The 22,633-nt window shown below is 41.8% G+C and overlaps 1 protein-coding gene across 1 annotated transcript; it reads right to left on the bottom strand.

The window, feature by feature from the left end:
• Window positions 1-541: 541 nt before the first annotated feature.
• tpbgb (trophoblast glycoprotein b) lies at window positions 542-21,490 on the bottom strand. Its single transcript, XM_063068901.1, has 4 exons — window positions 19,819-21,490; window positions 11,217-11,318; window positions 6,145-6,302; window positions 542-598 (listed from the first exon to the last, which is right to left on the bottom strand). Exons 1-4 carry the CDS (start codon window positions 20,768-20,770, stop codon window positions 542-544), a joined length of 1,269 nt encoding a protein of 422 aa, XP_062924971.1. The 5' UTR covers window positions 20,771-21,490.
• Between the last annotated feature and the right edge of the window lie 1,143 nt (window positions 21,491-22,633).

Raw genomic sequence — 22,633 nt, 5'->3', positions numbered from 1 at the left:
GTCAAAATAGCTATAGGATACCTGTCAAAGACAAAACAGCTTTCTATTTTTACCTCACCTGCTCATTCCAGCTGCAACAGGACATTGTTATAGCATCACTAAGGGGACCATCCAAACAATCGTACATTCACCAGACCACCAATGCCATCTTTAGGATGGCTAGGGAATTCAACTTGGTGTGATTTCACAGATGTCAGATATTTCTTTCTCTAAATAAACAGTTAACCTTCTGAGCCATATACCAACATATTGGCATTTTCACAGGAAGCATCAATTTTCTCAGTCGAATTGGATGTAACCGATTTGAACCAATTGAGTTAACTAATGGTAAAGTTCTACCTGTCCTTGTACCAGTATCACATATTGAACAACAGTTAGAAAGCTAACTCCTTGTTTAACAAAAACTGGCTTCAGTATGAGGTAAGACTCCAGTTAAACCCAATTAAATCACTTAGATGCCAAACATGGATGGACATTTTTTTGTTATTTTATATCATATGAATTATATTTTATTGATTGGTGCTCTGAGTAACATAGTGCACTAGTCGCTCCCTGAGACTTTCTCTTTCTCTCCCAGTAGAACACTTGCTTGACCTAACTACAAAAGAAATACCACCAGTGGATCAAACCAAAAGATTGCAGACGGTGGTTTTTGGCTGCAGATGTCCTCAACTTTCATCGCCGAGAATTCAGTCTGGGGTTGCAGGTTGGGTAGAACCTATTTTAGTCCATTTTCCAGGTTGTTTAAAACCAACGAACACCAACAGCCTATAAGTCCTGGCAGGTATCACTCCCCCTGATATTAGAACAGTAGCCAGCAAGAAAGAACGACTCCGTCAAACATCAGGTGAGAGGCACCCTCTACATGGTCGTACACCTACACCCAGCCGCCTAAAGTCAAGGAAGAGCTTCATGAACAGTGTTGTTCCATTACAATCAACTCCATCTGAAGCCCACATCGCCTTGTGGAAAGACCAGCTCGCCAGTCTCAAACAACCCCCAATGATGGAAATTCCACCAGATGAAAGCCTTTCCCCAGGAGCTAATTGCAACCTGGCAACCTGGAAGTGCCTTAACAGACTTAGGACTGGTGTAGGTCGTTCAAAGGTGTCACTAAGCAAATGGGGATATACAACCAGCCGACAACTTGTGAATATGGAACTGAGCCACAAACTATGCAACATCTCCTGCAATGCCCATCGCTAAAGGAACCCTGTACTGTTGCAGATCTTGCCGAATTCAACAACAAGGCGCAAAAATGTGTCCAGTTCTGGCTGGGCCATGTATAGACTGTCCGTGGACATGGTAAGAAGAAGTCCATTTCCTACCTAGTCGTGTAAAATTGGGAGGTTATCAAATTCAGAGTTATTTTTGGTGGTGTTCATACTGGAGCCAAAAGTTGTAATACTGAGTTAATGGTTTCTCAGCATCAAAGTTTTTAATTACTGATGGCATCCAATGTAGTGCCTCAATGAGAAAGATGAAATCCTTCAATGTCTCTTGTGCCTGGCAGTATTGGGATCCAAAGATTTACTTCTTCAGTGGTAGTTAAAACAGCTTCTTGGGGACGAGGAGGGAATCTCCTCGTCGGACTAGATTGGTTAGCTTTGCTGATCCTCTTTCGCTCCAAATGTGGAACTGGTTGGGCTTTGGAAATTGGATGTTCGCTGTATTTTTGAACCTCTCTCCGACATACTCTCGTGAACCAAGCGAGTGGTTTGCATGAGCTGAGATGGCCAGTATATTCCCTCCATTAATAATTGAGAGGTCCTGTTGTTAACGTGAAGGGACTTGCCTGAGACAGCTCACCTCTGCATCCGCAGTAGATGTTTGTAAGAATCTGATTCAACAAACGCGCTGCTGGAGGTACTCAGTGGGTTGGGCAGCATCAGTTCCTTCAGCTGGTTGTTTTGTCTCTCGTGTCTCCATTACAGAATGTGATTTCCAGTTTCAGAAGGATATGAACCTTTTTATATCCAAGGTCAAAAGAACAAAATAAATTCAGTATCACAGATTAGCAAGGACTAGGTAATTAGATATCAACATTTGTAGTCACAACTGTGCCAAACAAAGTTATGTTTTTGGCCCCACTCTTACCAGGATGTTTTGTGTGAAAATTAAGGAACTGTGACCAAAGAATTCATACTGGATGATGCTCAGACTCTTTAACCATCAAATATTTACAAAGAATAAAAGTAGCCCAAATAACTTTTGTGTATCATTGATTCAACTTTCCTCATCCAAACCATTTGCTACCTGATGCTTAGGCAGGTGCAAGCTGTGTTCTGGCTGCTATCCAGTTAAATTGAGCCCCCAAAACGCAAGCTACGGGGTGCAAACATTAACCGCACACAAAAGGTCACAGGTAAGTTCTATGATCTGCCAGAGAATCCTATTCATTCTCTCCACACACCAAACCCCAGCATCAGTCCCTCTTTTAATGTAACGTGAGACCTTCAGCTCTCACAAACTCTTATTTTCATTTCTACATTCATACTTCATTGTGTCAAATGAGTCCGATCGGATATATAAATGATTGGGCACGGGGAAGGGGGTCTGCCCAGTAACTATTAGGAAAGTTGAGACATGGTTTTGAACCTCAACGTGTCATTCCCAAAACCTCTCCCAAAACTGAGCCGTGCTCTGTGCAAAATATAGAGCTTTCCTGCATGTAATGTTTCATCAGCAGAACAATATTTTCCACCTCTGCAAATTCATTAGACACCACTTATCTTAGCTGCTGTGGGAGTCCTCATCCATGTCCTCGAAGATTTTTCAGAATCAGAATCCTTTATTATCGCTAAGTACTGTATGTGGACACATACAGGGAATTTGATGCCGGTTTCCCTGAGCTCTCGCTGTACAGAATCAAAAAGCAAACAAGACAATAGTGCAAATAATCGTGAACTATATACAATGAGGTATACCTGTGTATGTACAGGTAGACTTAGTTTATAATAGACTAAAATTCAAGTGTTCATAAGACTGATGGCATACGCAAAGAAACTGTTCTTGTACCTATTTGTCCTGGCATACAGTAATCTAAGGTGCTTACCAGAAGGAAGGAGTTGGAACAGGTGAAGTCCAGTGTGTGATGGGTCTACAATGATGCTGCTTGCTCGCTTCCTGACTCTAGATGCATATAAGTCCTGGATCGAGGGCAGCTTCACACCAATAATCCTTTCCGCAGCCCTGACGGTCCTTTGGAGTCTATTCTTGTCTTGTTTGGTAGCTGATCCAAACCAGACAGTGATGGATGAACAGAGACCAGACTGGATTATTCCTGAATAGAATTGAATCAGCAGTTCCTGAGGCAGGTTGTACTTCCTGAGTTGACATAGGAAATACAACCTCTGCTGAGCCTTTTCGATAAGAGTGTCCGCGTTGGGTGTCCACTTCAGGTCCAGGGAGATTGTGACACCCAGAAACCTGAAGGTTTCCACAGCAGACACAATACTGTTGAGTATAGTGAGTGGAGGGAGTATTGGGGGGATGCTCCTGAAGTCCACTGTCATCTCCACAGTCTTGAGCGTATTTAGCTCCAGATTGTTCTGACCACACCAGAGGGCCAGCTGTTCCACCACCCATCTGTATGCAGACTCATCACTGTCTCGGATAAGGCCAATGACAGTTGTGTCGTCTGCAAACTTCAGGAGTTTAACAGATGGATCCTGTGAAGTGCAGTCATTAGTGTAGAGGGAGAAGAGCAGTGGGGAGAGCACACATCCCTGGGGAGCACCGGTACTGATTGTCCGGGTACTAGAAATGATGCTCCCCAGCCTCACTTGCTGCACCCTGTCAGTCAGGAAGCTTGTGATCCACTGACAGATGGCGGGGGGAGACAGTGAGCTGGGTGAGTTTGGAGTGGAGGATTTCTGGGACGATGGTGTTGAACACCGAGCTGAAGTCAACAAACAGGACCCTCGCAGAAGTTCCTGGGTTGTCGAGGTGTTGTAGTATGTAATGCAGTCCCATGTTGACTGCATCATCCACTGACCTATTTGCCTGATAAGCAAACTGCAGGGGGTCCAGCAGGGGGCCTGTGATGTCCTTCAGGTGAGCCAACACTAGTCTCTCAAAGGACTTCATGACCACAGATGTCAAGGCAACAGGCCTGTAGTCATTTAGTCCCTTGATAGTGGGTTTCTTAGGGACTGGAATGATAATGGAGCACTTGAAGCAATGAGGGACTTCACACAGTTCCAGTGATCTATTGAAGATCCGTGTGTGGATAGGGGCCAGCTGAACAGCGCAGGTCTTCAGGCATGAGGGGGACACACCGTCTGGGCCTGGTGCTCTCCTGGTCTTCTGCCTCCGGAACAGCTGACTCACCTCCCTCTCACAGATCCTGAGTGCAGGTACAAGAGGGTTGAAGTGAAGGGGGGTAGGGGGAGCAGTGTTTGTAATGTGGGGTGAGAAAGCGGATACTGAGATGTCAGGGTGGTGGATGATGGGGGTTGCAGGTAGGTCTGTGTTTTGGCTGGGGAGAATGAAGGAGTCGAATCTACAATAAACCTTGTTCAGATCGTCAGCCAGTTGAGGGTTCTCCACAGCCTGGGGGAATGGTTTCTTGTGGTTTCTTGTATTTTTTTGCAGAAGTCGTTGTCGCTACTGCATGCATTGTTCTGCTGAACAGTGTAGGCACGCTATGCTGCCACTAGAATGTGTGGCGTCACTAGCGGGCCGCTCCCTTCAGACTCTTGAGTGTGTTGTTCATTTACGCAAACCTCGCATTTCACTATATGTAACGATGTGCTTGTGATAAATAAATCTGAATGTGAATCTGTATTTACCTGTGACCTTACAGTATGTGTCAGATTGATAATGGCAGTCCATGGATTGTGTTGTGGATGGATGTTTAACTAGATAGTGGTCAAACCACGGCTTGAGCTGCCGAAACAATCAGGCCACATTTGGTATGGGTGAGTAAGGTGTATTCACTGATACAAGCAAGTTTTGTGAGTTAGCTGTCTGCTTTATACTATTCTAATAATTTTTTGGTGGGTTTTCCATTCTCCCCTCTGCGGACTTAGGTTCTAGAGAAAGCTGGTGCCTTCAATCAAACACATACCATCCTGTTCATATGCATAAAGTGATTCCCAGAATGTTGTCTAGGATGGAGTGGTTCAGTTATGAGGAATGGCTGGATAGGCTGTGCTTGATTTCTTTGGAGCAGAGGAAGCTGATGGAGGAATTCAGTGTAAGTATACAAGATTATGAAAGGCATAATTAGTGTGGGCTGGTATAAAAACTCTTACCTGTGGTAGAGGTATCTAAGAGCAGAGGGTACGGGCTTAAGATGGTTGTGATCTGGAACACACTTCCCTGGAGATGAGGCATTACATTGCAGGACATCTAAAATGCTCTCCTCTTTCAAGTGTGGCTCTCTCATACCTGTGGTTGTTGGAGCCCTCAGCTGAAACTCCTCCATTTTGCATACTTCTGCTCCTCCCTCAAGCAGAGCAGAGATGCTGTTCCCTTGACCCTCACCTTTCACCTTTCATTCTTTCTTATTTCCACAACTGCAAAACAAGAACATCACCAGTCATGTCTTCCTCTCTCCACTGTGTCCTGCATTCTACAGGGGCCACTTTTTCCATTACTCATGGGTTTCTTCATCCCTCCCCACCCATTTGTCCCCCTTCCCAGGCAACTGTAGGAGGTGGATCTACACTTCCTCCTTCACCACCATCCAGGCAGAGATTTATGGATATGCACATAAAGAGGTTTGGGGGAAGGGATGGAGAAAGAGCTGGCAATTGATTGCCAGATCTGGGTGAGGAGGGCGTTCTAAGCAGATAAAAGAGGGACAAGTGGAAAAGTGACAGAGCTAGGAGGTGACAAGTGGAGGAGACAGTGGAGATGGGTGATGGAAAGAAATCAGTAAAGATTGCCATTACACTAAAAACTGTAGTATTCTGCCTGCAGCAATATCACTTAAAGCTTACATGATAAAAAATTTCTCTTCATTATTCGTGACACGTTTTTTGCAACACCTGGCTAATATTAGGATTTGTTCAATATAGTATTAACTATCTTTCCACATGCATCTAATTAGTTTTTATATTTTTAAATATGCTGGAACCATGAAAAGAACAATTGTATTTTCTTTTTATTAAATTTTCTGAATTTTGCTTCTTGAACATCGAGATTAATTGTGACCGACAGCATGTTAATGTTGAATTTGAAGCGAATGGCCCTCCTGGTGTTGTCATGAGGTAGGCCAGCTTCCCTGTTCTCTTCAGCGGAAGTGGTCATAATGGCACAGATTATCAGAGCAAACAACTGCAGATGCTGGAAATCTGAAACAGGAACAAAAATTGCAAAAAACAACACTCAGCAGGTTAGGCAGTATCAAAGGGGCGTGACCTGTACAATAAGGATGGGTTGCACTTAAATCCGAGGGGGACCAATATCCTGGCAGGAACGTTTGCTAAGGCTATAGGGGAGAGCTTTAACTAGAATTGCTGGGGGTGGGAACCGAACTGAAGAGACAGAAGAAGGGACGGTTGGCTCACAAATAAAGGAAGCTTGTAGGCAGTGTGAGAGGGAGGATAGGCGAGTGATAGAGAAGGGATACACTCAGAGTGATAATTTGAGATGAATCTATTCTAATGCAAGGAGTATCATGAACAAAGTGGATGAGCTTAGAGCATGAGGCTATGATGTTGTAGCCATTACTGAGACTTTGATGGCTTAGGGGCAAGAATGGTTGCTTAGAGTGCCAGGCTTTTGATGTTTCAGAAAGGACAGGGAGGGAGGCAAAAGAGGTGGGGGCATGGCACTGCTGATCAGAGATAGTGTCACGGCTGCAGAATAGGAGGAAGTCATGGAGGGGTTGTCTACAGAGTCTCTGTGGGCGGAAGCTAGAAACAGGAAGGGGTCAATAACTCTACTGCGAGTTTTTTTTATAGACCACCCAATAGCAACAGGGATATCAAGGAGCAGATAGGGAGACAGATTCTGGAAAGGTGCAATAACAACAGGATTGTTGTGGTGGGAGATTTTAATTTCCCCGATATTGCTTGGTATCTCCCTAGAGTGAGGGGTTTAGATGGGGTGGGGTTGGTTAGGTGTGTTCAGGAATGTTTCCTTACGCAATATGTAGATAAGCCTACATGAGGAGGGCTGTACTTGATCTGGTATTGGGAAATGAACCTGTTCAGGTCTCAGGTCTCTCAGTGGGAGAGCATTTTAGAGATAGTGATCACAATTCCATCTCCTTTACCATAGCGTTAGAGAGGGATAGGAGCAGACAAGTCAGGAAAATGTTTAATTGGAGTAAGGGGAAATATGAAGCTATCAGGCAGGAACTTGGAAAAGCATAAATTGGGAGCAGATGTTCTCAGGGAAATGTGTGGCAGAAATGTAGCAAATGTTCAGGGGATATTTACATGGTGTTCTGCATAGGTATGTTCCAATGAGACAGGTAAAGGATGGTAGGGTACAGGAGCCGTGGTGTACAAAGGCTGCTGAAAATCTAGTCAAGAAGAAAAGAAAAGCTTATGAAAGGTTCAAAAAACCAGGTAATGATAGAAATCTAGAAAATTATAAGGCTGGCACGAAGGAGCTTAAGAATGAAATTGGGAGAACCAGAAGGGGTCGTGAGAAGGCCTTGCTGAGCAGGATTCAGGAAAACTCCAAAGCATTCAACAAGTATGTGAAAAGCAAGATAAGATGTGAGAGAAAAGGACCAATTAAGTGTGACAGTGGAAAAGTGTGTATGAAACTGGAGGAGGTAGCGGGGATACTTAATGAATACTTTACTTCAGCATTCACTACGGAAAAGGATCTTGGAGATTGTAGGGATGTCTTACAGCAGATTGAAAAGCTTGAGCATATAGACATTAAGAAAGAGGATGTGCTGGAGGTTTTGGAAAGCATCAAGTTGGATAATTCACTGGGACTGTACGAGGCTACTGTGGGAGGCGAGGGAGGAGATTGCTGAGCCTCTGGCAATGATCTTTGCATCATCAATGGGGACAGCAGAGATTCCGGAGAATTGGAGGGTTGTGGATGTTGTTCCATTGTTCAAGCAAGGGAGTAGAGATAGCGCAGGAAATTATAGACCGGTGAGTCTTACTTCAGTGGGTGGTATGTTGATGGAGAAGATCCTGAGGTGCAGGATTTATGAACATTTGGAGAGGCATAATTCGATTAGGAATAGTCAGCATGGCTTTTTCAAAGGCAGGTAGTGTCTTACAAGCATGATTGAATTTTTTGAGGATGTGACTAAACACATTGATGTAGATAGAGCAGTAGTTGTAATGTATATGGATTTCAGCAAAGCATTTGATAAGGTATCCCATGTAAGGTTTATTGAGAAAGTAAGGAGGCATGGGATCTAAGGGGACATTGCTTTGTGGATCCAGAATTGGCTTGCCCACAGAAGGCAAAGAGTGGTTGTAGACAGGTCATATTCTGCATGGAGGTCGGTGACCAGTGGTGTGCCTCAGGGATCTGTTCTGGGACCCTTCTTTGTGATTTTTATAAATGACCTGGATGAGAATCTGGAGGGATGGGTTAGTAAATTTGCTGATGACACAAATGTTGGGTGTGTTGTGAATGGTGTGGAGGGCTGTCAGAGGTTACAGTGGGACATCAATAGAATGCAAAACTGGGCTGATAAGTGGCAGATGGAGTTCAACCCAGATAAGTGTGAGGTGGTTCATTTTGGTAGGTCAAATATGATGGCAGAATATAGTATTAATGGTAAGACTCTTGGCAGTGTGGAGGATCAGAGGGATCTTGGGGTCTCAGTCCATAGGACACTCAAAGATGCTGCACAGGTTGACTGTGTGGTTAGGATGGCATACGGTGTATTGGCCTTCATCAACCATGGGATTGAGTTCAAGAGCTGAGAGGTAATATTACAGCTATTAGGACCGTGGTCAGACCCCACTTGGAGTACTGTGCTCAGTTCTGGTTGCCTCACTATAGGAATGATGTGGAAACTATAGAAAGGGTGCAGAGATTTACAAGGATGTTGCCTGGATTGGGAAGCATGCCTTGCGAGAATAGGGTAAATGATCTTGGCCTTTTCTCCTTGGAGTGATGGAGCATGAGAGGTGACCTGATACAGGTGTATGAGATGATGAGAAGCATTGATCGTGTGGATCATCAGAGGCTTTTTCTCAGGTTTTTTTACGCAGAGAGTGGTGAGTGTGTGGAATGGGCTGCCGGCAACGGTGGTGGAGGCAGATATGATAGGGTCTTTTAAGAGACTCTTGGATAGATACATGGAGCTTAGAAAAACAGAGGGCTATGGATAACCTAGATAATTTCTAAAGTAAGTATGTGTTCGGCACAGCATTCTGGGCCAAAGGGCCTGTATTGTGCTGTAGGCTTTCTATGCTTCTATGAAAAGTGAACTGACATTTTAAGTCATGGAAACTTCCACAGACTGGGAACAGTGAGAGAAAGGTGGAGGGGGAGTTGGTTTATGTTGCAGAGATAGGAAGGGTGTCAAGAAGAGGGAATGACAACTTTAGTTTTCACCCTTTAATGAGCAGTCCCTCTGTTCTCTCTATTCTTCCTCTCTCTGCTACTTAGAATGCTCCTTTATTCTTTGTTCGTCAGTTCTGATGAAGTCATTCACCCAAGATATTCACTGTGGCTTTCCCCCCACTGATGCTGTCTGACCTACTGAGCATTTCTGGCATTTAAAAAAAATATCACTTTGGATAATGTGCAACAGATTTTATTTCTTAATTTAAAGGCTCATGGCTCCATTTTGAGAGCCATTTGCACCATTACGCACAATGATGAACTGGGTTGCTGTCTTCAATGAACTGGATTGCTGGATTCAGAGTGATGCCTTGATGGCTCTGGTACAAATTGGTTCTGGGGGTGATGTCACTGTCGCAGATCTGCTGAGTCACCTCACTCTCTGTTTCTTTTGCCACCTGTTCTACATTAGGGAAGCAACACTACTTTCCTCGCCCAATCATTTTCTTTCAGTAACTCCACAGCACATTGTCACGAAACAGTATCCATTTGGCCACTGACATTATTCCTGTGGCTCCACATGCTTTTCAGATTGTGCTGTTAAACATGACAGCTCCCATTTAAAAGGTAGAGGCAAGCTTTGAGAAGCAGCAGGTATATACTACCTCCTAAACAATGCACTACTTATAAGCAAGCAGCTCCTTGCATGTATTTAAATGAGTCTCAGCATTCGTTCTGGTTCTTGCTGATGTCACCCGATAGGAAATGTTGTCCGCTGCCTTCTATTCAGGGCTCAAAACAAACATCAAAGCAAATGTCTCTTTCTAGTGTGTTTTCATAATGTGTGTAAAAGATATACCTTGAAAATATTGCAGAAATCAGCTATGAAAATAGTGAAATTTATTTTACAGCTTTTTCAAAAGTCATGCAGCTGCATTCCTGACAAATCATTTGTTCAATGCACTGCACAGCACCGTGCTGTAAGTATTTTAACTAATTGGAAGATATTCCAAAACAGAAGGGAAACATTAAAAGAAAGTTGTGATACATATGTAAGGTTTATAAACATATCTATGTAGTAAATTAAATGCAATGCTTTGTTTAAGTGAGCATTGGCTCACTAATGTCTATTTAGGAAAGGTCAAATCGTATGTTACCATGTCACTGGAGTCCCGGACCAGCATGGTTGACTCTACTTGCATGCTTAACCCCCATCAGATTCAGGACATATTAGGCTGAGCAATTAATATCAGTCTTGCCAGCACCATCCATATCTTCAGGTTGAATTAAAACTATTTGCATCAATTGAACTGGAGAGATTTTGACCCTTTCCCTAACCCTTTTTTCCCAGTGCACTCCTTGGTTATAACTTAACCTTTAAGTGTTGGTAGGATGATCAGAACAGATGGGGTGGGGTTGAAAGCGGAAAGAAATAATACAAGTTGGAGAATAATATGTCCTCCAGGCAATTTAAAATGAGATATGAAGAAAAAAATAATAGTGCCCAGTGATTAATTCAGCAAAGGAACATTCACATTCTAGTGTTTGCATGTCATCAGAAAATCAATATACTCTGATTCTATATTTTCATCTGTTCACTTCTGATTCCTCTGATTTGAAGAAATAAATTACAGGTATTGGAATAAACATAGCTAACAATTTTTTTTTGTGTAGCTGAAAAATTTTGGCCTGTTTAAAAGTACACAGGCCCATCACCTTCTGTGCTGTACTGTTGTATGGCGTGTGTGCAGGCATTGTGGGATACTCACATCTCATATTCAGCAGAGGATCAAGAAGACAGCTCACCACCTCAAGGGCAATTAATGAGCAATGGGCAATTAAGTACTGCGCCAACTGCAAAGCCCATATCCCTAGAATAAATAAAGTCCAAGGATCAATAAGCAGCTTCATGTTAGAAAGAAAGAAAACTGGACGAGAGAACAAAGTTGCATTTCACCACAGAGGGAATATCAGAAAATGCACAGCTTAACATCCAATTTCACTGATAGCTGGGAAAATAATAAGTTCGACAGCTTATCCTCAGGAAAGTGTATACCTGTTTCACTTGATAGAAGTATAGATATACTATTTTTATGCAAGAAGCTGATAGCAGGAAATAACACTGACAAGTAATTGAAAGCATGTGGGAAAATGGTATATAGCAGCATAAATTTGTACTTCATTATAGACACATCGCAGTACAAATATGAATCATCAGCCTTAAAATCACAGCGGCTGTTGTTATCTCATATGCCTAATGCAATAACATCAAATTCCTCTCTCAGCTACTTTAGAGCATTACCACATTTGTTTTAAATTGGTTAAGATCTCCAGTGAAATAATGAGCAAGTCTATTACTGTTTCATTGGGGGGCATTTTGACCTCTGAGATAATATAAAACGGGCAACATTGATTAAGCCATTCATTATACTTTTCTCCCATGTTCATTTTTATATTTATTTGTATTTATATGAAACACTAATTATAGTAATATCTTAATAATGGTCAATGGAGTGTGATACCATCAAAACAATGGACTTGTTAAACTGAATACAATATTCAGTTAATAATGAATTCATAACTTAATGCATGGAATTTTCTGATTTGTTTCGATTGTTTAGTTTTAAACATAATTTCTACTATAAGTACACACTGCAGTTTGTAAAGTTGTTTGTTTTCTTCATTGTCTCTCCACCAATACAATGTTCATTTTCAGGATATGCTTTCTTCGGTACCAACTGGATTTGGTAAGATCACACAAATACCACAGTAACAACCAAACATTTTCACTATACCTATTTTAATACACAGTCCAGTGATGGAAACATGATTTTATGAGTAATAAAACAGAACCCGCAAGCAAATAAAAATGATGAAATTGCGTCTTTCTGAATGTACATTCAGTGGCCTTTTTATTAGGTAGACATTGTTAATGCAAATTGCTATCAGCCAGTCGTGGCAGCAAATCAATTCATAAAGGCATGTAAACACAATCAAGGGGTTCAGTTGTTGTTCAAAACGAACATCAGAATGGGGAAGAAATGTGATTTAAGTGACTTTGACCGTGCAGTGATTGTTGCTGCCAGAAGGGTGGTTTGGGTATCTCAAAAACTGCTGATCTCCTGGGATTTTCACACAAAAGAGTCTCTCAAGTTTAGCGGGAATTGTGCAAAAAGCACACACACAAAAAATCCAGAGAATGGCGGTCCTGTGGCTGAATATGCCTTCTTAATGAGAAAGGTTAGAGGAGATGAGACAGACTGGTTCCAGTTGACAGGAAGGTGACAGTAACTCAGATAACCACGCTTTACAACAATGGTGTACAGAAGAGCATCTCTGAATGCACAACACATCAAACTTTAAAGTGGATGGGCTACAACGCATAAGACCACCAACAAGCATCTGATGGCCACTTTATTAGCATTGTATCTAACAAAGTGGCCACTGAGTGTATATTGGAATCTCTTCTGTTTCGTCAGAGAAATGCACAGGAATTGACGACAGAGCACAAAACATCTGAGAGAGAAAGATCATTTTTATTTCCAACATTATGTTTATGTAACTTCTGTTGAAGTAACCCTGCATTAGATTGCATTTAAATTTGTACAGCTATTTACATCTTTAAGAATGAAGCACACCTCTAACAGACGCAAGTAAGTTTCTGAAGTGTAATTTTTAAAATTCACTTTAAACATAACGGCTTGATTAGTTGTGATATAACTAAAAGCAAATGCAGAGTAGAAATATAATGTACAATGTAGAGAGGGAGGCTGGGGACTTCAAGCCATGGACAACAAACTGCCAGTCAAGATCATTTAATTTTCAGTGGATATTAACAGTGTGGAATTCCTTCAACAATCTCTTTGAAGACATCTGATGGGTAATTTTTGCCTTTAGATTGGGCAAGACTCAATGGGTTAGAACTAGTGCAAGTTCCACCTAGAAGGTCAGACAGAAAATGCACACGTAAGTAATGTAGACTTGACTATACACGTTGGAAAGCTACTCTATTATAACACTATGTCAGAACTAAAGTTCATCCTGAGCAAATTTAACAAGGGGTTAGTGAGCTTTTGAAAACCCTCCAGTTAGCAGTTACATTTAATTTAAAATTATTTTAAACTACATGTATCTATTTCTTCTATGAAGTAAAAGAAGGTTAACAAAATAACAAAAATGTTAATTCCACTATGGTGTAAACACATTCAAAATTTAATGACCGAAGAAAATGTAGTTGCTCAACCAACTATGTATGGCTCAATGTTACACATAAAGATGATTATTAAGTGTTGCGTTAGTATAGTCTCTGGGCGATTAATATAAATATGTGAGAGACAAGTTTCACTTTGTCTATGTTCTTAACATTGACATCATGTGTAGAATTGAGTCAACGAGCTATTACAAAAGAATGAAAATTTAGAACATGGAAGAGTTATGCCCCAAACAATTTATGTCTTTGTTTTCAGTTATCTATTATGCTAAGTCAGGATGTAGCCCATCCAAATTAAGTTATCACCACAAGTCTACCCATGCCCCAGTTAAAATTGTGAGATACCATTGATACTGAAAGACTCGCTGAATTGCATTTATTTCTTGGGTGCACCAAGTCATTTTCTTTAGAGTGTTCATGTTAAAATGTACTTAATTTACTGCTAACAAAACTAACACAAGGTTTTTAAAATTAACTGATTTAATTTTAATAAAGGATTACTCACAGAACTGGAACTCCCTTACTATCTTATTTATGGTGATAAATTTATTTTCAGCTGCAATTAAAATATTGTTCTGGACTAAATTCATAAATACATCAAGGAGGATGCCTCCACGAAAAGAGAAATAAAAAGAAACACTGCATTATTATAGGTTTTCACATTTGCAATTAGACATTTTAAACAGTAACTTGAAGCCTAACCTAACCTAACCAAGGAAACTTCAAATGTATTTTGGCCACTATTTTCCATCTGTGCTCAAAGACCAGCCTTTCTACTATGCTCTCATTGATCATTCTTTCCCATTGCAAAAAGGAACCAGAATATATAAATGACAAAGACAAAATATCTGTCAGACAAAATGAAGAAGTTTTTAAAAACTTGTTTGAAAACAGTGGATTTCTAACCATAGAAGCTAAATCTCCCTACTTTACACTATTTGTGCTTTCTTCCTTCTAATTGTTGTGATGATTAACTCAGTAGGGTACGGTTGCCGGGACACATGAATGACTGCCTATACCTCACCAAATAGCCTTTCCATACGGCAGAGCTTTGCAGTCACTTGTTTATTGAGATCAGAAAGCCAAGCTTGCTCATATTTATACTTCTGGTGCATTTGAACTTTTGAGCGGGATAATTTGAAGGGAAACAGCAATAAAAACATTATTTTAATGTAAAACTTTAGCCTATAATAATGTTACATACTTACACCTGCAAAATCAATTGATAATGAACTTCTTTGGTACACTGAGAATAATATTATACTTAATTAATACTTATTCTAACCCAGTTGTCCAAATATACCTAATATATACTTGTTCTGCTGTTTTTTTTTAAACTCCGCTCCTTGCTTATGCCATTTGCAGCCACTCTACATGTTTTACTAAAAGTATGGTGGCAAAATCCACCTATCTTTCAATTCGATGACTTCATAGGAGTGGACACCTAGTCGAGTTACAGATGACTCCCATTGGCAGCCTTTCATCTGCCTGCCTGTCCCTCCCCCACACTCAGCAAGGCAGAGCAGTGTGAAGTGAAACCTCAGCATCCTATTTGATTCTCAGTTATGCATAAAGCTCTATCATCAATATTTTTACAGCATGTGCACCGTCTACCTTTCCTAGTGCCACTAAGACTCTTTCTCAAGATCAGCTTCCGTGATGCTGTCCATATCTGTATTTAAATTCTAATGGTGATAAACACAACCGATTCTGTGGATGCTGGAAATCCAGAGTAATGCACACAAAATGCTGGAAGAACTCAGCAGGTCAAGCATTATCTATGGACAAGGGCAAAGAGTTGGCAATTCTGGCCCAGACCCTTCATCACTCCTGATGAAGGGGCTTGACCCAAAACATCGACTCTTTATTCCTTTCAATAGACGCTGCCTGACTTGCTGAGTTCCCTCTAATATTCATATTTTGTTCTGGTAAATCCTGTTACTCTGTCATTTGTGTTACCACATATCTACATTGGGTTGTGTCTCCAAGAAATTCAAAATTCATATAATTTTCAATAGTTTGCCCATGGCCTAATCCACAATATGTATGCAACTTTTAGCAGACTGAGATGACCAGAGAGTTTAGGAGCTGATGAGTTTTGCAGCATAGGTACAAAACAATTACTATGGCTGTAAATAAGGTACACACAGAGTAGGAATTAGCTGTGAAAAATCACTAGCCAGATCATGGTCTTCATTGCAGCCTTCCTACATGTGCTCACCATTGATGAGTGTTTCTCTACACATCTCCATAGGTGGAAGCAAATCATTCAGCTATACCCGTTCTGGTGGTTAAACACTTGCATTGCTTCTATTTATAAAAAAGCCTTTTTCAAACTTGCTTCTTCTGCTCATTTATTAGCAGTGCTTTTAAACATTTTATATAAATGCATTGTGTGATTATTTAACAGTCGGTGTGCTTTTGGTCTTGATTGTGGCAGGCGGGTAACTTTGGTTTAGGTAACTTTACCATCACAATGTTACATCTGCCTGTGACAGATTCAGTGAATACTGCAGGGTTTGCTGTGTACGTACAAACACTACAGCTGTAACTCAGCATCTCCCTTGAGTGACTCTGGATCACTGGACATTATTATTTCAATGATGAATGATTTTTCTTTAAATTAGAACAAATTTTACCTCTTGCTCACTGCCATGCTTTTTTTCATCACTGAATATCAATAGCTTCTCACGAGTACGTTCACTGTTGGGAAAAATGCAGTTGGCGTTCTCAGAAGGTAAAGGTATCAAGATGTCATCTACACCTGGCAACAACTCTGAATCTCACACAGGCATTACACATATAACGTATGCACACACATATACATACACAAAGTAATCAAAGCTACGAATCAAATCCATAGTAAATTAAGACCAGAAACACACTACAATATTATTTATTTTCTTAATAAAATTTAACAAAGCGATTGTAAGCAGACAACATACAGCTTGAATATGCTCACGTTCTTCAGGGCTCTAGCTATGTGACATACTTATTATTCCAACTTCTGTTCTTTATTACACTGTTTTTTTGTTGCATGCAATGATCTCTTGATGACTATATAAGTAGTATTAATGAACCAGATGCAAAGTGCACTCCCCCACCCCCATTCCCAACCATCCCCACCATGGCCTTGTTTATCTTGCCAGTAACCATAAGACCGATGGTACTAGTCAAGGATGTGACATGGTAGAAAGCTGTATTCAGCACATTTCTTGCCATCTCTTCACTGCGCAAACCTATATATAGATCAGAATAAAATGCACTCCAGATGGCCTTAACCTAGATTTCTGTCTGTGCTTTTTTTTTGATCAATGAAATATCATACCTGCTTATCTTTTCTTGCAGAAGACAATTCAGAATACAATTGAACAAAATTTTCAAAACTGACAACAGAAGCAATTATTAGCACTTGGCAACAATGAAAAACAGAATCTGCTTAAGAAGAGCAGCTCATTATGGGACTAGGCTGCCTTCTTTTTACAGGTACCGTACATATGATCAAGAAATATGTTCCAAATATGGTCTACAAATTCATGTCCGATTGCTATTTTATAACTAACATCATCTTATATAAATAATATATATACATTTCAAATAATAGGTATGGATAAAAGTCATCAACTGAACTGCAATATATCATATTTCCCACTCAAATGACTAATACCAGCGGACAATGCATTTTTCAAGTGGATTTTGAATAGAGCAAATAGGTAGATCCACATAACAAAATGCACTAGCTAATTTCTAATAGTTGTGACCTTATGTCATGTTATGTTGCAAATTTTAGTGAAAGCTCGGAGCTTATAAAGACTTCAGCCATATCATTAAGAGGTTCTTATTAGTGACTGTTCTCTTCACAACTTGTACAATCTGTCCTATACATTTTTTCACCCAGATTACAAATTCAAGACTAGATTTAGTTACTACCTGCTCTGAAATATTAGTTGATAGAATTTCTACAACCTGGTGTGTCATTACACTAGAGGGTTTGAACAACACCCTGCTGTTTGTGACAGAAGAGGGAACTGCTAGATTGAAGCAGGGGGCAAAGCCTATTCTTTCCAAGACAAGCAGTACATCATCCAGCAATCTGCCACATCAATGACAATATTTTCAAGTGAGTTAGATTGATAAGTAATTACAAGTCTTAAGTTTATGGACATTAGCTTGGCACTATTTCACATTCCCATCTGGCTTTATTAAATCATTGCATCAAACCTTCCCCTGTATGTTGTGTAAAATGTTAATCTTTTCTTAATTAAGATTAAATCAGAGAAAGGAGAATATTTTAAACTTCTCCACAGCACATGCACCAAAACGTTCTAAGGTGAAGAATGCTTCACATCTATGGCATGCACCAAAGAGCAAAAGAAGTGAAATATTTCCAACACCCATTAATGCTCAGATGAAAATCACATATATGAAAACAGCCATTTGCCTAGGTTTTAACGTTCCGTGCTGTGACGATGTTGCAAGATGCCATCATGCTGAGGAGCCGACCAAATGGAATGAGTTGGGTTCATTCACTGGCTAGCAAATGTTTTTTTTCTAGTATTACCCCAGTGCAGTCCTTCCCCGGAACAATCATGCACTATACCAAGTGGTGCTCAGCATTCAAATTCTAGTAGTTTACTATCGGATTGTGGGTCTAATTTGCTACTTTGATAAATACAGTAATGCAAGCTTGTCCGTGCAAATATTTGTTATTTACATCTCCGCTCTGCACAAATCTTTTCCGGAGTGTCTCCGTGTGCGTGCGTACTACGTATAAAAATCTTCACTGCTAATTACTACAAGTTGGTTTTGCCAAACATGTTAACCTTTATTTTTGTGGCAGTTGCGTGTTTCCTTCATTTTAATCGAGGGGGTTAGTTGGTTTGATTGTCCGTGCAGCCTCGAAAATATTACAAAACAACTAATTGAGTTGCAAAGGTGCACCTTTCAATAAAAATTCACAAGAATTTGCGAGGCTCAGCATTTAACTGGTTTTGCTGTTTTCACTCGCACGTACGCTTGTGAAATAGACAGTTGTCAAGCGAGATTTCACAGTTCTCAGATAACGTGGCACTCGGAGAGAGGCCTGCGGGCAGCATCAATTAAACCACTCTCCATGTGGGGATAGCGCTACATTTTAATAACAGTTGGGCGATGGGGGTGGGGAGACTCCTTGATCTTTGTGCATCCAGATGTTTTCAAACAGCGCCGTTTCACAGGAGCAGACAGACTGACGGCCAGATTTTATTGCAATAATCCCCCTTACCCAAATGGCACGCGAGAGCACAACAAAAATAAAAGGAAGGCTTACTTTATCACTTTGTTTTGTAAAGTTCGTGGGAGACAGGTAAACTTTAAAGACTTATGGTTATACTTAAAGTAGGGCGATAATAGTAGGAGCCTTTTTCCTCTGTGACTAGCATGTTTTAAGCGGTTGGAATTTACAATAAAGCGGTTGTTTTGCTGGGGAAAACCGATGATAAAACTTCCGAATTTGGGAAGACAATGCTCCAAACCTGTTTGCTACAACACCGTTTTCATTGATTTTATCGGTTGTCCTGCCTCATTATTCCGTGAAATGGTTACTGTAGCAATTAATCCTCGAAGTTTCAAGTAGTAGCCTATTATGTTTGGAGACCTTTTCTGCCTTCCAATAGCGCTCCCTTTTTGGCACCGTTACACAGCAGGTCATAAAAGAGGGAAAAAAGGTCGGTCAGACACACACACGCACACACACACACACACACACACAGCACATGGGACACTTCCCACTGTGAATGTCAAACCTTTTGTCACTGTCGGGATCCCATGGAGTGACAGCAACTTTTAAACCATTTCTTATGTCACCATGCATAGCGATTACAAATAATTAATCATTAAAAATCCACCCAGAATGTCTTTAGTCTTAAATAAGTCAAATATCCCCATCAATGTACATTACACATCCGAATTAGAGCTAAGGTTTGTCAATCTGGGGTCTGAGTTAATCTCGTATCTGTAATGATAACCCTCCATATGGTCTCGGCACGCATCCCTCACGTTGTTAAGCCATTTTTTGATGCCTTTTCGGTTCAGGTACAGGACAAACATGAAGATCACCCCAATCAGAGCCAGAACTATCCCAAGAAATACGTAAGAAGTTTGCAAAACGCTCTCCATGTCACCTTGGTAGGAACACTCCAAGTCGGAGTATCCAGCCTGGAGGATGGGTTTATTTTCCATACTTTCCGGCGACGCACAAAGCAAGCTGTCTTTCTTCACTACCTTGTCGGTGCTTTGCAGCCAACCCAGGAATTCCTTAATGCCACAGTCGCAGACAAAGGGGTTATCCCGGAGGTCGACTCGAAGCTGGGGCTGGCTGTTCAGTTCGGCTAACGTGCCATTTCCCACCGTCTTGAGCGCATTGAATCGCAGGTCGAGCATCTGCAGGTTTAAGTCTTGGAAAGTGTCCCTGAAGACAACGAATGAATTATTCCTCAGATCCAATTGCCTTAGGCTGGTTAAGTGGGAGAAAGTGCGGGCGGGCAAGTAGAAGAGATCGTTGTCGGACAGCTTGAGGGTCTCCAGGTTGGCGAGGCTGCCGTTCTGGAGCAGCTCGGAGACTTGCTCCACCATCGAACCGTTGAACAGCGCCCGGCTCAGGTTGAGGTCCCGCAGGCTGTGGGCACCTCCTCCGCTGCCGAAAGCCTCCGGGTGTAGCGTGGAGATGCGGTTGTTGCTGAGGTCCAGCTGCGTCAAACCGGGCATGGAAGCGAACGCCAGCGCCTCGATGGTTTCGATCTTGTTGCCGCTCAGGCAGAGGGTGGTCAGGTGTTCCAGAGACTGGCCGAATGCCCCGGAGTTGAGAGTAGAGATGCCGTTGCCCGTGATGAAGAGCTTCCTGACGCCGGCCGGGATGCCGCTCGGGATGGCGCTCAGTTCCTGGTTAATGCACTTCACCGTCTTCGCCGGCTCAGAGCATTCGCAAAGCCTGGGGCAGGGGTCGGAGGAGCCGACGCAAGCCGAGCCCACGAACAGGAGCAGCGCCAGTGTCAGGGGCGTGATGAACCGAGCCGGGACACACACTCTCACGCTGTTGCAACGGCCTAAAGTTTGTACTGAGCTGGACCCAGTCATGGTATCGCTGGCTTCCCCCAATCCAGGCTTTCAACTTCCTTACAAAACCACGCTGGGAGGGAGAGAGCCAGAAACCATTGGGAAGCTGGGAAGGGAAAAATGGGGGTGGGGTAAGAGGTTTGTGGGGTCGGGGGCTGCAGCCGAGAGCCGTGTGATATGTCTTCGCAGGATGGTGCGAATTAAAGCGAGCGGAAATCAGAGGCGCCGGCCAGCATCGGACCTCCTCTCTCTCTGAGTGAGTGAGTGTATGTGTCTGTATGCGTGGTTTCAACTGGCTCCTGGCAGGAGAGCTTCATGAGCCCCACCCCCGAGCCCACTCTTCCTCACCTCGCTCGCTTCTTCTTCGCAAATCCCCTTGGAGAAAATGTTAACTTTTCGGCGCGTTGTACCCCGACTCCCGTGGGCGACAATTCCCGCCAGCTGGAAGTTTCATTTGGTTTAGTTTAAAGCGCTTCCGGGTGCGGGGCAGCAACGGGGGGTGAGAATAAACTCCAAAGGTCTCAGGCTACGTTTTTTTAATTTTGTCTCTCGGTTTTATGGCTGAAGACCAAAAAGTACAAAAAAAATCAATCGCAAAGAAAAGTGATAGCCAAATCCAATCGTGAGAGTCGGTATCCCAAACCACCTCTTCTTCCTAGCCTAATGTTACAGAATTCAACAATTTCTCTGCCAGTCGCTGCGAGAAAGGACATGATTCGCTGAGTTTCAGTAATAGCCGTGGTTCGGACTATTTGAGCACAGTGGGGGGTGTTTACCGATCCCTACATCTCCGCCACAGGCTTTCGCACCGGAAGCAAGGAGGGCGTTTCTTTTCTGCTAGTGGGAAAAGTGAATGAATTATCAGATGCCTTATTAAATAACTGGAACTGCGCTGTTGCAATAACTGGAATCCGGTGCGGGCCTCTATTTTCGTAGCTTAATACAATAGTATTAAAATAGTATTAAATAGTATAAAACATCACAAATCAGTTTTTCGTGCTTATGCCCGCGTGTGTATGGAGGCGGTGAATTTATGAAAATGGGTAAATGGTTACCTTTGTATTCCCCTGGTATAATAGGGCACCTATTAAATAATAAAAGGAAGTACTCTTCCTTCAGGGCCAATGAAACTCCTGATCTTTTCGCACGCAGTTTCATAAACAGCATGGGTAGTGAGCAGCGTCAAGCTTCTTACATTTTGAAAACACAGACCTTTATGTATATATATATATTTCTGGAATATCACTTTCCCTTCAAGCGTCTGTTTATTTTATTCATGCAATTGGAATGAGTGCTTGGCTCCTAATTCAATAGATTACAGGTGCACGTTACGGATTCAGATGCATATGCACTGTGGTAATCTGCTTGGTTCTTGTCCTGTGTCTCTTCCAGAAAACGGCATCGATTCTAATGAACATTCTGCTTTCGCTCGCGGTTCTCGTCATGAGATCGTCTGATTTACTTCATGGTTTGCTTTTGAAATGGGAGATGGATCAAATCAAATGTTTCCCATCATACCTCCGCCTCTCGCGTCCTAAAGTACAAAAAGTTTATGAATACAGTTCGTTTCTGTGCAGTCCGAGCCGTCTCCTGCCATGTTCCTAACCAGAACTCAAGAGAGTTTATAATGTCCTGAAGAAATATCCATTTTACGTTCGGCCAAACACATTATCTGGTCACTACAGGGGCGCGATTTGTTTGAAAATCCATTAGGCGCGAGCGTTTCCATGGAGGCAAAGATACAGCGGAGCTGCTAAGGAAACTTGCCGTGATGTCTATAGAAAATTATAAGGCATAGATCTACTCCAACATAAAAACGGGAATTATTACTATTAATTATGCTTTATTATTATTATTATTATGTCGCCTCTTCTTCAAATCTAT

Source organism: Mobula hypostoma, chromosome 2 (assembly GCF_963921235.1).
Source record: "Mobula hypostoma chromosome 2, sMobHyp1.1, whole genome shotgun sequence".
NCBI classification, from domain to species: Eukaryota; Metazoa; Chordata; class Chondrichthyes; order Myliobatiformes; family Myliobatidae; genus Mobula; species Mobula hypostoma.
Note: the sequence above shows the minus strand (reverse complement) of the source record. Positions and strands in the feature narration are given on the sequence as shown.

Bases quoted from the DNA above. Each gene is read 5' to 3' on its own strand.
- tpbgb (XM_063068901.1), bottom strand. From the start codon at position 20,770: ATGACTGGGTCCAGCTCAGTACAAACTTTAGGCCGTTGCAACAGCGTG. The intron at 11,319-19,818 runs GTGACATGGAGA...TATTTATTCTAG, and splicing joins CTTGGAGTGTTCCTACCAAG to GGATATGGGCTTTGCAGTTG. The intron at 6,303-11,216 runs GTGAGTATCCCA...TTCCTGTTTCAG, and splicing joins TCCTCTGCTGAATATGAGAT to ATTTCCAGCATCTGCAGTTG.